Source organism: Hyla sarda, chromosome 10 (assembly GCF_029499605.1).
Source record: "Hyla sarda isolate aHylSar1 chromosome 10, aHylSar1.hap1, whole genome shotgun sequence".
In the NCBI taxonomy this organism is placed as follows: Eukaryota; Metazoa; Chordata; class Amphibia; order Anura; family Hylidae; genus Hyla; species Hyla sarda.
The window spans coordinates 24,061,099-24,076,931 of NC_079198.1; the positions used below are offsets into that span (position 1 = coordinate 24,061,099).

The 15,833-nt window shown below is 40.6% G+C and overlaps 1 protein-coding gene across 2 annotated transcripts in view; it reads right to left on the reverse strand.

Moving 5' to 3' along the window:
- Positions 1-3,542: 3,542 nt before the first annotated feature.
- Positions 3,543-15,833, reverse strand: part of LOC130293765 (galactoside alpha-(1,2)-fucosyltransferase 2-like) — a 39,664-nt gene continuing 27,373 nt past the window's right edge. The window contains exons 1-2 of one of the 2 annotated variants that reach the window (XM_056542838.1): positions 5,767-5,991; positions 3,543-5,290 (exon numbers count right to left, since the gene is read on the reverse strand). In XM_056542838.1, the coding sequence (XP_056398813.1) occupies positions 4,215-5,290; positions 5,767-5,842 (1,152 nt within the window). In that variant the 5' untranslated portion in view covers positions 5,843-5,991 and the 3' untranslated portion in view covers positions 3,543-4,214. Of the gene's footprint in view, positions 5,291-5,766; positions 5,992-15,833 lie in introns of those variants that run through there. The other variant, XM_056542839.1, reaches the window with a different exon arrangement.

A 15,833-nucleotide genomic window follows, 5' to 3' on the forward strand; every position in this document is an offset into this window, starting at 1 on the left:
TGAGATCTAATAATGAATCAATTGTTCCCTAAAATAATATTCTACTCTTCTATTCTATAATGGAGATACCCCAGCAGGGTCTCCCACTCAGAATCTCTATTCTACACAGTCCATTTGGGAAACGTCTACAGAGAAGTTGCTTCTGGTAGATCATACTAGGGGCCAATGCAATATTGCTCCATTTATGTGCTCATATAATGACATGTAAGGGCGTTCCTGTAACAGAATACATACAGTATGTCCTATACAATATGGGACCACTCAGTACCCTGCATACTCAGCTGATAGCTGTAGGACAATAGACCCAGCAGTTTCTTCACAGTCCTACAGGTTACTATTAGAATCAAACTCTCTGCACCGGCAGGGCTCACAGAATCTATGAAACTATATCGGACATTTGTATTTATGAGACTTCTCGATCACTGCCCAGTGTGGTGTCTCCTGTGGTAAACTAAACAATTGCCTGTGTCGTAAACGAAACAATTCAAACAATGGCTGGGAGGTACCAGGGCGGTATGACCAGGCATATGTATGTCATGAGTGTCAGACAGCACATAATAAAAGGACTGTATATCCTGGTACCTGTCTGCTGAAGGTCAGAAGGTGGGTAATAGACACTATCACAGAATCATTTTGTGTTTCCTGATGGGTCCTAAGAGCTGCCTTGTTCTCTCTTGTATGCTACAAAAATTCTCCTCCAGCAACAAGGAAAGTCTCTAACCATGCCGTGTTAACTACATCACCATGGGGGAGATTTATCAAAACCTGTGCAGAGGAAGAGTGGAGCAGTTGCCCATAGCAACCAATCAGATTGCTTCTTTCATTTTCCACAGGACTATTTAAAAATTAAAGAGACGATCTGATTGGTTGCTATGGGCAACTGCACCACTCTTCCTCTGCACAGGTTTTGATAAATCTACCCATATGTGTTTTTAAAGGCGCGTTCTCATATTCTAAAATGATTACTATATATCTGGGACTATGGCTATATAGACAGCTCCTGCTCTGATTTCTCATCTTGGAAGCAGGCAGAGGAGATGAGCAGTGGGGATTGGGAAGAGTCACAACCGGAGTTACAGCCCCAGCAATATAGGAAGAATTTTACACCAGAATTTTTCTTTAACTCCACCACCTAATAACTACTCATTCACCAATGGTTTCGTCACATGCCTCTTTGACTGCTACTAAAACTAGCGTCAGTGTCTTGACGTCCATTCTCCCTTGGATATTCAATAGGCATCAAATAAAGCCACCCCAAGGCTAAGAAGTGTAATTCCTTCCTTCATATGTCCTATTCCTTTTGAGTACACTTCTAGCTTTGGCTCAAAAACTGCCAGAAAAAGTGGAAACTTAGCCTAAGTCTTGTATTATCTAGTAATTCGAGGTGGACATTTTGTGGCATCAACCAATAATTGTCTATAATAAATATGATAAATAAGAATAGAACCAATATTTATTAGTAGTTATTTTCTTCTCTATGCAATAGAGCCAATATAAAAATAGGGGGTGCAGAAGGAAGGACACATAAAAATACAGTACAATTGGAAGAAATTGGAATTAGGGGTGTTACTAAATGTTTTTTTCCCCTATGTTTAGCAAACACGTTGGAAATGGACAGTTTATCATATTTATCATGTAGGTTAGGAACTTTTCCCAATGTATATGGTAAAAAAAGGTAAAATCATGATGTGAACACCCATCGTAATAGAATAAAATAGAATAATATCAGTTTCTTTGAATTCTTAAAGGGGTATTCCAGGCAAAACCTTTTTTATATATATATATAAACTGGCTCCGGAAAGTTAAACAGATTTGTAAATGACTTCTATTAAAAAATCTTAATCCTTCCAATAGTTATTAGCTTCTGAAGTTTTCTGTCTAACTGCTCAATGATGATGTCACGTCCCGGGAGCTGTGCATGATGGGAGAATATCCCCATAGGAACTGCACAGCTCCTGGGACGTGAGTCATCAGAGAGCAGTTAGACAGAAAACAACTCAACTTCAGAAGCTAATAACTATTGGAAGGATTAAGATTTTTTAGTAGACGTAATTTACAAATCTGTTTAACTTTCCAGAGCCAGTTGATATAAAAAAAAAGTTTTGGCCTGGAATACCCCTTTAATAACACATTGTATTTTCCATACAGAATTATGGCCCAGATTTATCAAAGAATGTCTACGGTAGAGCTATTTCCCCACATTTATTTGGGTGATGGGTTTGACTAGTGTGCATCTTATTTATCAAGAAGGTGCAGCAGGATGATGAATTTTGCGCAGCTCTGCTGTGGTGGGAAAAGCTCTACCACATACACTTCTTCTAGACGCTTGTGAGGGAGGGAAGTAGACACTTTCCCGGGTCCTGAATTTGGCAGGTTAGGTGTTTTTACTTACTTTCACAGAGCTGCCGGGACATTTTTACTTGCATTTTAGACGCTACAATCAAATTTGATTGCGGTGTCTAAGGGGTTAAAGCCGGGCATCACCATGATCGTGATGTCTGGCATTAGAGATGGGTCCTGGTGGCAGATAGTCGCCAGGACCACCCAGCTATGACCTACGCTCAGCTCCTGAGCACGTTTCATAGAAGGAGAGTGGGACGCTGTCGTCCACAAGAGGTTAAAGGTTGAATTGTGGAAGGTAGAAATTATTCTCACGCCTACTGGTAGGTGGTATAGCTTTATGCCTAAAAAGTACCTTTGGACACAAAATAGCGACTTTTGACAAAAATCACAAATGATAAATACGTGACCACTGCACGGTCAAATAGGGCAAAAAGAGTAAAACTATCTATATCAAAAGGCGCATAAAAATGTCAAAATATGCTTCTTGCGCCTGAACTGCGCCTAAACATAGACAAAAATTTTTTTTCTAAAAGCAATGATAAATCTCCCCCTATGTTTTTTCAGACCCAGGGGTGATGCTGTGTTAATACAACTGTATAGGGGGACTTTATCTTTTATAACTTTTTCCCCCTACTTGCACTTCTCCTCCCTGCATCAATTGCACAAAATATATTATATCGTTGCATGATTTTTCGCAGTGTCTTTTTTCCAGACAATTGGGGTTTGTCAACACTACGGACTTTTCCGCTGGCTAAATTCCACTTGCAGAAGATGCCACTTTGGTGGTTTATAGATGGCAGTGCAGTCTGGCAGAATTCTGCCCAAAGAATAAACATGTTTACTCTTTGTTTAAAACTATGGGGGAGATTTATCAAAATCTGTCCAGAGGAAAAGTTGCCCAGTTGCCCATAGCAACCAATCAGATCGCTTCTTTCATGTTTCAGAGGCCTTTTCAAAAATGAAAGAAGCGATCTTATTGGTTGCTATGGGCAACTGGTCAACTTTTCCTCTGGACAGGTTTTGATAAATCTCCCCCAATGTTCGCAGTAGAATTTAGCCAGTGAGATGTCTGTGGTGTGGACGAGCCCAACTAATATAAAAAACACAACAGATGCTGCGCTGCAACATTCATACAAACCCCCAATAAAGAATTATTTATTATATAAAGAATTAAAACATTCATATTGAACCATTTTAGAATAATATTGTTAAAGAGGAAACACTGAATGTAAAATGTTGGGATTTTGTAAGATTATCAAAAATATTCTTACATTTATTTATTTCAATTGGGCGTCTACTCTCTTTTTTTTTATATACCTACTAAGGCTATGTTTACACTGTGTAAAACAAGCGATTTATCAAAATCTGTGTAAAGAAAAAGTTGTCCAGTTGCCTATAGCAACCAATCAGATCCCTTCTTTCATTTTACAGGGGCCTTGTTAAAAATTGGTTGCTATGGGCAGCTGGGCAACTTTTCCTTTGGACAGGTTTTGATAAATCTCCCCAATGAGTTGTAATTCCTTACAGTTGTTAAAATTATTTGTGGTCGTGTTCACTGTAAGAAAAATAAAATAACAACTAGTGTGTAAACATGGCTTATAAGTGAAAGAAATTATTTAAAAAATGTGCAATAACCCACAGCAATAACCTGCAAAATGGTAATATTCTTTTCGGACACAAATGTAAACATAGCCTTATACTGGTATTAAATGTTATTGAAATTTGCTCCAGCACCAGGGTTTTGAATCAATGTGCTTGAAGGTATTATTTTACTTTCTGTTGTGAACGGTATTTTTACCTTTTAAAGCACCTCATAATTTTTCTCCTAATAAAGATTGTCCTAACGGCCTTACTGACAACTAGGTGAGCACTTATTTAGGATTGGTCTTATTAAGAAGTGGTGAAAGGTCCGCCGGAATCCCGATCCATTCTGGAAGAAAAGCAGCTTCATACTTAAAAAGTCTAAGGAAGGGCGAGTCAGGTAAAGTGTAGTTGGTTAAGTAGACTGTTTCTCCTCCTACCAAGTAACCCACCCAAATACCAAACGTTCCTATGGTCATGATGGTGTGGTTACAATGTGCCAGCAATGCAAAATCCCGAGCAGGCGAGCCCTCCTGTCCATCTCCAGCGAAGTGGACATCACCCAATGAATTGTCTATATTCTCTTTACACCAATCCATCCCATTACTGGTGACCACAAAGAGAGGGTTCTCATACTTATTTCTGAAGTAGTCCGTGGCTTTTTGCAAGTAACCTTTATCAGCAATCACCCCTTTCCAGGAGTTTGGCATAACATACACATAGTCTCCCCTCCGAACGTGAACCCCGACAAAGGTGACGTTCTTCTTGTCTCCTCGAATTTTTTCAAGATAAGCGTTAGACTCCTCTTTAATAAAATCATGGAAAGTAAATTCTCGAAGAATCTCATCTCTTATATGGTGGTAGAAAGTAAATGAACACGGGTAACCTCCAAGGCTGATATATTCCCCTTCAATGTGTCTGTACTCATCAGACATCCAGTCGTGTAGTCCAAAACATCTCCATTTGATGCGGTTTATGACATCTTGGTGAAGCACAGGTAATCTAATCTTAAAGATCTTTGACAGCTGGTTGTGCATATTTGGCTCAATGTAAGCTTGGTGGCCATTCATCTTAGCAAGGGCATATAGTGTTGCATACTCGCCCATTAAGTTGCCCAAACGTCCAATGGCATTGACAGTCCACATACCCGTCAGTGGTTTGGGTTTGCTTATTACTGGCTCTAACTCCTTTCTGGGAGGTTTGTCTTCCATAATGTTCTTCAAAGTCCGTTCTCTAATCGCGGTCATAAACATGTTAATGTCCAGCTTGGAGTGGTAAATATAGGAGAACCTCATGACAACAAGGATAAGTAGAGTTGCCATAAAGAACCAGAAAAAAAGTTTGCTCATTTTTGCAGCGGTTCCAGCTACAAATGAAATAGAAAAAGATGTTAAGTAAATTGATAAAGATGTAATCATAGATTTCATACAAATGTGTACAACACTGTGTAATTGTGGGATATATATACATAGAAATAGCCCTAATATTGGAATCCTCATATCTTGCTGAAGAAAACTATGGGTCACCACAAAGTAATTAAATCTTTATTGGGAATCTTTCTAAGAAAAAGGGATTGCCCAAAGAGGTCAACCAGTTTAATGGCTGAATATCTACTAAAGACAATGGCCCAGATTTATCAAAGAATGTCTATGGTAGAGCTATTTTCCTATTTGGGTGGTGGGTTTGACTAGCGAGCATCTTATTTATCAAGAAGGTGCAGCAGGATGAATCTGCTGTGGTGGGAAAAGCTCTACCACATACACTTTTTCTAGACGCTTGTGAGGGAGGGAAGTAGAAAATTTCATAGGTCCTGAATTTGGCAGGTTAGGTGTTTTTACTTACTTTCACAGAGCTGCCGGGACATTTTTACTTGCATTTTAGACGCTACAATCAAGTCTAAGGGGTTAAAGCCGGGCATCACCGTGATCGGTGATGTCTGGCATTAGAGATGGGTCCTGGTGGCAGATAGCCGCCAGGACCACCCAGCTGTGACCTGCGCTCAGCTCCTGAGCGCGTGTCATAGAAGGGGAGTGGGACGCTGTCGTCCACAAGAGGTTAAAGGTTGAATTGTGGAAGGTAGAAGTGATTCTCACGTCTACTGGTAGGTGGTATAGCTTTGCGCCTAAAAAAGTCACAAATGATAAATATGTGACCACTGCATGGTCAAAAAGAAAAAGTTCTACGGGTAGGCAAAAAGAGTGAAACTGTCTATATCAAAAGGCGCATAAAAGTCGCTAAATATGCTGCTTGCGCCTGAACTACGCCAAAACATAGACGAAAATAAATTCTCTAAAAGCAATGATAAATCTCCCCCAGTGGGTCAGTCTAGCAAGTGTGTATTATATGCTCTGCTTTCATGCTTGGATTCTATATATTAACCCCAAGGGACCACAGGAGCATTTGGGTGTGATAGCAATGAATTGTTCCTTGATCTGAACACTGGAACAAGGTAGAAAACTATAGACTTGGGGGAAAATTTATCAAAACCTGTGCAACCAATCAGCTCGCTTCTTTCATTTTTAAAGAGGCTTCTGAAAAATGAAAGCAGGAATTTGATTGGTTGCTATGGACAACTGCACCATTCTTCATCTGGACAGGTTTTGATAAATCTCCCCCTTGGTGTTTTAATATAGCTAGCTAACAAAACTGCTGCAAACAAACAGCTTGTGATAGAGCAATATAAATATACTAGTGCCAAAAGGGAAACCATGTCCATACTAAATGAATAAGCGTAATACTATATCTACATTGCTCATAGTTATTCTAAGGAGTCTTAGATCATAGATAGATAGGTAGATTTATATGAAAAAGAAATATAGATAGTTAGAAATAGGTATGTATATAGATTTAAGATAAATAGACAAATAAATATATTGGGTAGATAGATTCAGTGGTCCCTCAACATACGATGGTAATTCGTTCCAAACGAGCCATCGTTTGTCGAATCCATCGTATGTTGAGGGATTCGTGCAATGTAAAGTATAGGAAGCTGTACTCACCTGTCCCCGTCGCTCGAGATGGTGTCCCCGGGCCTCCGCTGGGCTCTCCACTGTCTTCTCCGGTTCTCCGCTGTCTTCTCCGGTCCTCTTCTGTCTTCTCCGGTCCTCTGCTGTCTTCTCCGGTTCTCCGCTGTCTTCTCCGGTCCTCTTCTGTCTTCTCCGGTCCTCTGCTGTCTTCCGCAAGGCCTTACTGGGCCTGCGTAGCGACGTCATTACGCCGCTGCGTACGCCATTCCTATTGGATGACGTGCGCAGCAGAGTATTGACGTCATCGGAGAGGGCCGAGAAGACACCGGAAGACCAGCGCTGGACCCGGAGGGCAGCCCGGAGCATCGTGGAGGGGTAAGTAATACTTACCGCACCACACGGGGAACATTAAGCTGCTATCCGGCAGCAGCTTAAGCATTTGGCGCTGTTGGATAGCACTTAATGCGATGGCCCCGACATAAAAAAGCATTGTATGTCGATTTCATCATATGTCGGGGCCATCGTAGGTCGGGGGGGTCACTGTATAAGATAGATAGGTAGGTAGATAGATAAATAGATAGATGGGACATAAAGATTAAATAAACAAATAAAATAAAAAATAAATACATAATTAGGTATAAGATTGAGATAGATAGATAGATAGTAGGTAGATTGATATAAAATAGAAAGCTAGATAATGTGTAAGATCAATAGATTAATAGACAGATAGATAAATTGATAGATAAAGTCTAATAGAAAGCAACACATCCAGACGAGATTGAGTTGAGTGCAGGCACAAAAGAGCCTCAGTGCTCCGGTTCACCTTGATACAAAATAAATAGTAGGCAGCACTCCAGAATTAAGTGAAACAAAACTTGTGGTTTATTCCATGATGTAGAAGACAACGTTTCAGCGGTCTCTTGAAAATGGCAGTGAGAGACCGCTGAAACGTTGTCTACCACATCATGGAATAAACCACAAGTTTTGTTTCACTTAATTCTGGAGAGCTGCCTACTATTTATTTTAAATTGATAGACAGATAGATAAATATTAGATAGATATGAGATAGATAGATATTAGATAGATATGAGATAGATAGATAGATAGCCTGTATAACCATTTCCATGATGTCATAGTGTGGTGTCCCGGTACAGGACTTGGTCCTTTCCCTCTGTCTAAAGTCCCCACAGCCAGAGTCCCTCCGTGCTCTCAGGGATCTCCTGGAGGGCTAACCCCTAGTCGCCTCTTAATATTGTGTTTAATATATATATTTATATATTTTTCTATTATAGTATATTGATGTACAGAACCTTATGTCATGTGACTGTTAATAAATTGTGTTATGCTAAGGTTCAAGGACCTTTGGGTCATGTGATATTCCCATAATGCTTTAGGTCAGGACTGACAGGTTTGCTAAACCAATGAGCTTTGATCCTGCCCCCTCCATATATAAGGGGCTGCTGCCACTTAATTCTCTCTCTTAGTTCCTGGTTGCAAAGCAAACAACAGATCTGTATCATCTACTACAATTCAAGCTAGGTCTGAAGCCTATTCCTTCAGCAGCCACAAAGCGTGAGCTAATCCAGCTCAACACCTACAATTCCTGTGTGACTACTAAACCGAAATTACCCCTAAATTCAGTAACACAGTGGCTAGCAAAATCCAAACTCATTCAGCTACAAAGTCCCAGCAAACCTGTGAGGAGCCTGTACAACGGTCCTCTTACAAAAGACTGTATATTATCTGCACTTGCATAAAATCTGCAGTAAAGTTCGTCCTTGGTTTACTTCAAGCTCTGCTGTGGACAATCCTTTATTCCTCCCTATCGTTCCTGGGACGGGTGGCGGTAAGACTAGTTACATTGAGGAAGTCCGCACCCTGGCGTCACGACAATTAAGGGTTAAACCTATACCCTACACTCTACCACTCTGCAACACCCCTGTTCACCATTACCCCTACAAGCCCACCACAATAGTTATCTCTGGAATATGTTCTATAAACATATGTTGCACTCCGCACACAGATATAATAGAGCTGAGTTTGTCATGTTCAGCAGAGTTTATTTCATTTACTGTAAAATCACATTAGGGTTGCCAGTCCATGGCTCTATCTAACAGAGCAGCACCACTTTACAAATTCAGCTCTGCTACATCAATACGTGAACAATAAGCATAATGTCCCATTAAACAACATTCCGAACAACAATGAGTATGCAGGTTCTCTTACCATTCACTCATCTCATGTGTCGATTTGCCTCCACAATTCTTTAAACATTACAACATCCATCATGACAAGTTCAGGAACTTACCATGAACAAAAATACAAGCTCAGATATGGATCTTAAAAGTGAAATCCATTCTTGAGGAGCAGAATGACATTCCACAGCAGCTCAGGAATAATGTTATCTTCTTACGCCATAAAAGATGGACAATCCTCCTGCTGCATCTTGAGATTGAAGTCCAACAAGCATATGGCACAGGAAACCTCAAGGCAGCTTTCTTTAGAGCGACTATGGTATACTCCGCCTTTTGGTAAATGACCAAGTCACACAATCTTTTAAACATTAAACCAGCCCTGTATCTTTAGCTAGGTCATCAAGCCCCATGCCTAGGGCAGACCTTTATTAGGGGGCAGCGCCTGATGATAATTCTGTTCCGGGTGGCCAGCCCTGATGGGGAAAGGGGGATGGCAGAAATGTGAGCCAATGAAGGGACAGATAACAACAAAAGGGACCAATGGGTGGAGGGTTAATTTACTCAATGCTATTTACAATTGATCACTAAGTGATCCCTAGAACCCTAAATTTACCACCCACTAAATTAAATATGAAACCTAAAATATAACTTTTATTGCCAATCCATTTAAAAGTTTAGTGTATATGTCTCCAGTTAATTGCTGCAATAACATATCTACTACATGTAACCACATGCTAGTGTTTAATGTATGATTCCATTGCCTCGGCTGCAGTCCGACTGGCAATTTGAACTAGGAGCACACTGTAGTTAAAAACGATCACACATAAACCCTCCCCGACGTTTCACCACAAGCAGTGGCTTTATCAAGGACTAAAGGGTCAATGGCATGTGGTTGAGCTCTGTTTGGAGTTTTATAACCTCCTATTTAGTGATGTCACTAACAGGAAATGATTACACAGTTACTTTGCCCATCTGGTTGGTTTACAAATTTTGACTGACAGCACTACACCCAATAAGAAGTCATCCATTGGATGTACATTTAACCAAGTTACACCTCTAGACAAACCGTCCAATCGCTACACACTGCACATTCATGATCTAGCTGATTGGACAGGATTACATCCACGTATGTACGCTGATGGAGCTGCGCTAACACTTGTCTTCTACAGCGCTCAATTGTTTATATACGCAGGCGCCACTTGTATTGACATGCTATGACGTACCGTGTCCTGAATGGATGTCCCTGGTGTGATGTAGCTGCGCCCAATTCATCCAGGAGTGTAAGTGCTGGCGCAGGTTCATCGGCGCAGCTACATCACACCAGGGACATCCATTCAGGACACAGTACGTCATAGCATGTCAATACAAGTGACGCCTGCGTATATAAACAATTGAGCGCTGTAGAAGACAAATGTTAGCGCAGCTCCATCAGCGCATATACGTGGATGTAATCCTGTCCAATCAGATAGATCATAAATGTGCAGTGTTTAGCGATTGGATGGTTTGTCAAGAGGTGTAACTTGGTTAAGTGTACATCCAATGGAGGACTTCTTATTGGGTGTAGTGCTGTCAGTCAAAATTAGTAAACCAACCAGATGGGCAAAGTAACTGTGTAATCATTTCCTGTTAGTGACATCACTAAATAGGAGGTTATAAAACCCCAAACAGAGCTCAACCACATACCATTGACCCTTTAGTCCTTGATAAAGCCACTGCTTGTGGTGAAACGTCGGGGAGGGTTTATGTGTGATTGTTTTTAACTACAGTGTGCTCCTAGTTCAAATTGCCAGTCGGACTGCAGCCGAGGCAATGGAATCATACATTAAACACTAACATGTACTAGCAGTAGATATGTTATTGCAGCAATTAACTGGAGACATATACACAAAAAATTTTAATGGATTGTCAATAAAAGTTATATTTTAGGTTTCATATTTAATTTAGTGGGTGGTAAATTTAGGGTTCTAGTGATCACTTAGTGATCAATTGTAAATAGCAATGAAGGGACAGAGACATTCTGGCACCAACTCATCCCCAACCCTGACATGGATGACTGATCTTGGTTAAAATGGTTGGATTTACACTTTTTATTATTTTATTTAAAGAACAATAGCTCCTAAAATGATAAACATTTGAAAGGGTATACAAAACAACAAAATATACAAATTACCATCCATAAAAAAAAAAAGGAAAAGGTAGAGCACGAGGAAAGGGTGAAGCATAAAGAGGGTAAGTGGGGTCAAAACAGGAAGGGGTGGGTCTTAAGGAAATGGTGTAGTCTTAATAAGAAGGGGCAATCAAATTTACATTACAAAGGTAGTTACATTACAAGTCAGGCCTAGGGCAGCACATAACCTTAATACACTACTTTGATCATATGATGTGTTTACACTCGGGGAAATTAAAAAACAAAATAGGCTCTTCAGCTGTGGCAAAACTACAACTTCTGGCATGCCATGAAAGTCTGCACAGTGAAAAGTTATGACTGCACAAAAACAACCCTATGGAAAATATGTTAAAGGAATTAGCATATGTAGAAAACCTATTTTTGATATTCTGAGTTTATAAAGGGGGCTTCTTGTTTAGGACCCTCATGAAAAAGTAGTAGAGACTAGCTCCACTGAGTATCTTTAGCTCCGGAGTAAAATAGCGATCTGTAGAGATATGTATCTGTATGTTGACAGAAGACTTAAAGGGGTACTCCGGTGGAACAATGTTTTCAATCAACTGGTGCCAGAAAGTTAAACAGATTTGTAAATTAAACAGCAAGGAAGTTGTCAACACACTGGGGCGCGGGGTGAACGGTCACACTCTCGTCAAGCAGAAGAAGGAAAAGTTTCGCAGCCGGCAGACTTAATACTCCAAGTTTATTACAGCTTTAAAATCATCAGGAACAAGGTGAACAAACACTCAGTATGCACATTTGATGTGTTTCGAGTCTACGACTCTTTAACGAAACCTATAGCATGTACAAAATTGTAACATATTTATAGTCAGTGGGCGGGTGGGGGGGGGTTGACAGTGATGGTCGACACCTGTTGGGGTGTGACGAGGTACATTGGACGCATTCATATTAAGTGAATTGACTGCACCCCTGATATGTTCCTGAATGCTTTTTTTGTACACTTTTTTTTATTAGAATCAATATATGTCAAATTGCAAGTGGAGCATGTTACCTTATATATTACAAAACAAGAATCACAATTAAGAAAGTCTCTGATCTTATAGATTTTGTTAGAACGTGCATCAGAAAAGGAAAACGTTTTTATGGCATACTGGCACACTACACATCTTGCCTGTCCACATCTATGGAAACCCTGCGTTTTGATCCAGTTACTTGCATTTTTAGGGTTGATGGAGGTAGTAAACTTGAAGAGAGAATACTGGCTAGTGTTGGGGCCTTTCGGGAAGAAAAATTACACCCTTCTTTTAAAATAATATCCAAAGCCGGAACCTGTCTGATAATTGGAAGGTATTTATTTACAATGGCTTTAATGGCACCAAATTCTACACTATATGTAGTGACAAAGGAAACGTTATTCTGGTAATCCAACTGATTGTTGGTTTGTGCCCCCTTCCGATTCTCGAGCAGGGTTGCTCTTGATCTATCATGAATTTTGTGTTTAGCTTTCTCTAACATCCAAGTTTTTTACCCTCCAGCTTTGAGACGACTACATACTGTGTCCCGTTCTGTAACTGTGTTGTCTCTGGTTGAGCAGGTTCTTTTTGCTCTAAATTCACCAACCGGTTTTCCTGTTATTGTAGGGTGGGGATGGCAAGAAGTGGCATGTAAAATGGTGTTGCCAGTGAAAGGTTTACTGTAAGTGCAGGTGTCCATTCTGGATAATGGTGTGTTAGTAGTTAAGGCAAAATCAAGGAATGGAACCTTGATTGTGAAACAGAGACTGTGGACATTGTTGTTCATGTAGCTGACGAAGTCCGAAGCTTCGGATTCCATACCTGTCCGTATGACAACAATGTCGTCCACATATCTACCGAAACACTTTATGTGGTGCAAAAATGGATTGGTTTCACTGAAAATATACAGATTTTCATACCAAAAAACAAACCAATTTACTTAGCCCCCATACATGAAAAATTATGTGATAGCACATATCATAAGACATCCAGAATGAACCCTTGCAAGTCTGAATCATATAAGGAATATAGTTTCGAGCAAACTTTGTTTATGCTTGGGAGAAATGGGAAAAAGTGTTTACCACCCCCAAATTCATCTTGAAGAAACAAAAGAAAATACCTGCAAAAAATGAACAAAAGGTTATTTTAACCCCTTAAGGACGCAGGGTTTTTCAGTTTTTGCATTTTCGTTTTTTCCTCCTTACCTTTTAAAAATCATAACCCTTTCAATTTTCCACCTAAAAATCCATATGATGGCTTATTTTTGCATCACCAATTCTTCTTTGCAGTAACATTAGTCATTTTACCCAAAAATCCATGGCGAAACTGAAAAAAAAAATCATTGTGCGACAAAATCGAAGAAAAAACGCCATTTTGTAACTTTTGGGGGCTTCCGTTTCTGTGCAGTGCCTATTTTGGTTAAAAATACACCTTATCATTATTCTGTAGGTCCATACGGTTAAAATGATCCCCTACTGATATAGGTTTAATTTTGTCGTACTTCTGGAAAAAATCATAACTACATGCAGGAAAATGTATACGTTTAAAAAAGTCATCTTCTGACCCCTATAACTTTTTATTTTTCCACGTACAGGGCAGTATGAGGGCTCATTTTTTTGCGATCTGAAGTTTTTATTGGTACCATTTTTTTTTATCAGACTTTTTGATCACTTTTTATTCATTTTTTAATGGTGTAAAAAGTGACCAAAAACACGCTTTTTTGGACTTTGGAATTTTTTTACGTGTACGCCATTGACTGTGTGGTTTAATAAATGATATATTTTTATAGTTCGTACATTTACGCACGCGGCGATACCACATATGTTTATTTTTATTTTTATTTACACAGTTTTTTTTTTTATGGGAAAAGGGGGGGGATTCAAACTTTTATTAGGGAAGGGGTTAAATGATCTTTATTAACACTTTTTTTTTAAACTTTATTTTTGCAATGTTATAGTTCCCATAGGGGCTATAACATTACATACACTGATCTTTTACACAGATCACTGGCGTGTATTAACATGCATGTGATCCTGTCTGGATCTCAGGCAAGGAGCAGTCATTCGCCGATCGGACACCGAGGAGACAGGTAGGGTCCCTCCTGGTGTCCTGTAAGCTGTTCGGGACGCTGCGATTTCACTGCGGCGGTCCTGAACAGCCCGACTGAGCAGCCGGGATACTTTCACTTTTGCTTCAGACGTGGCGGTCAGCTTTGATCGGCGCGTCTGAGGGGTTAATACAGGGCATCACCGCGATCGGTGATGTCCTGTATTAGCCGCGGGTCCCGGTCATTGATGGCCGCCGGGACCGACCCGATATGACGCGGGGTGACCACACGGCATATCGTGGGAGCCGGCGCAGGGCGTAAATACACATCCTTCATAGTTAAGGAGTTAATTCTGGGGACTCTGATTTCACAGATTCTGTGTCAGACCAGTCAGATACATCTGATCTTAGTTCTGAAAATACTAATTATATGGCCCGTAATCCCTGACCCCAAAGCAAGAAATCAAAAAACGCGGTAGGCGTGCTGTGAGAAAACACCGGTCCAAGTCACTCTCAGAGAGAGCGGAGGAGAAGGCAGTAACTCAAAATGTCATAAGTCTTTCTTCCTTCATTCTCACAGAACCCCAAATAAGCTTGCTATGTAAGGGTCTGGGATTTTGTCCCACAAAGCATTTTGATGATTTTGACACCATTATTGATATTAATAAATTTGTAAGTGCATTAACTTTAAGGAGACATTTACTCGGCATTAATGATGATCACACACCTATGCCAGACAACCCTAGTCCTATACCTATATCAGAACATGGTAATTGTAGAATCGAGAACGGATTGCCTTGCGCGATCTACGTCTTCTTGAAAACAACTCATCTGATTCTTGGGAACATTCCCCTAAGCCAGGCAGATTTATTGTAAAAAACTCGGGTTTTTAACCTGTTTCTTCAAGATGCCTACCCATTCATAGGTTCCAGGATCTAATTATGGAGAATTTATTTTTGTTGGAAAGCAAGATTGCAAAAAGGAGAGAAAATATCACTAAGAAAGAAAAAAATGCCTTGAGAGAACTCAAAAATAATAAAGACCTATTAAAGGGGTACTCCGGCGCTAAGACATCTTATCCCCTATCCAAAGGATAGGGGATAAGATGCCTGATCGCGGGGGTCCCGCCGCTGGAGTCTCCCGTGATCTTGCACGCAGCACCCCGTTACAATCAGTCCCCGAAGCATGTTCGCTCCGGGTCTGATTACTGGCAATCATGGGGACCGGAGCATTGTGACGTTACGGCCCCGCCCCCTTGTGACATCACGCTCCGCCCCCTCAATGCAAGCCTATGGGAGGGGGCGTGACAGCTGCAAGATCACGGGGGCCCCAGCGGCGGGACCCCCGCGATCAGGCATCTTATCCCCTATTCTTTGGGTCCATACCTATGAATCTCAGGCTTAGAGCAATTAATCGTCAATCGAACTCTGAGGAGGAAGGTAGGAACCCTCCTTGCGCATCCTCAGCTGATCGGGACACCTGCAGTTTCACTGCGGTGGTCCCAATCAGCCCGACTGAGCTGTCGGGAATGCTTTTTTTTTTTATACTTTAGACACGGCGGTCA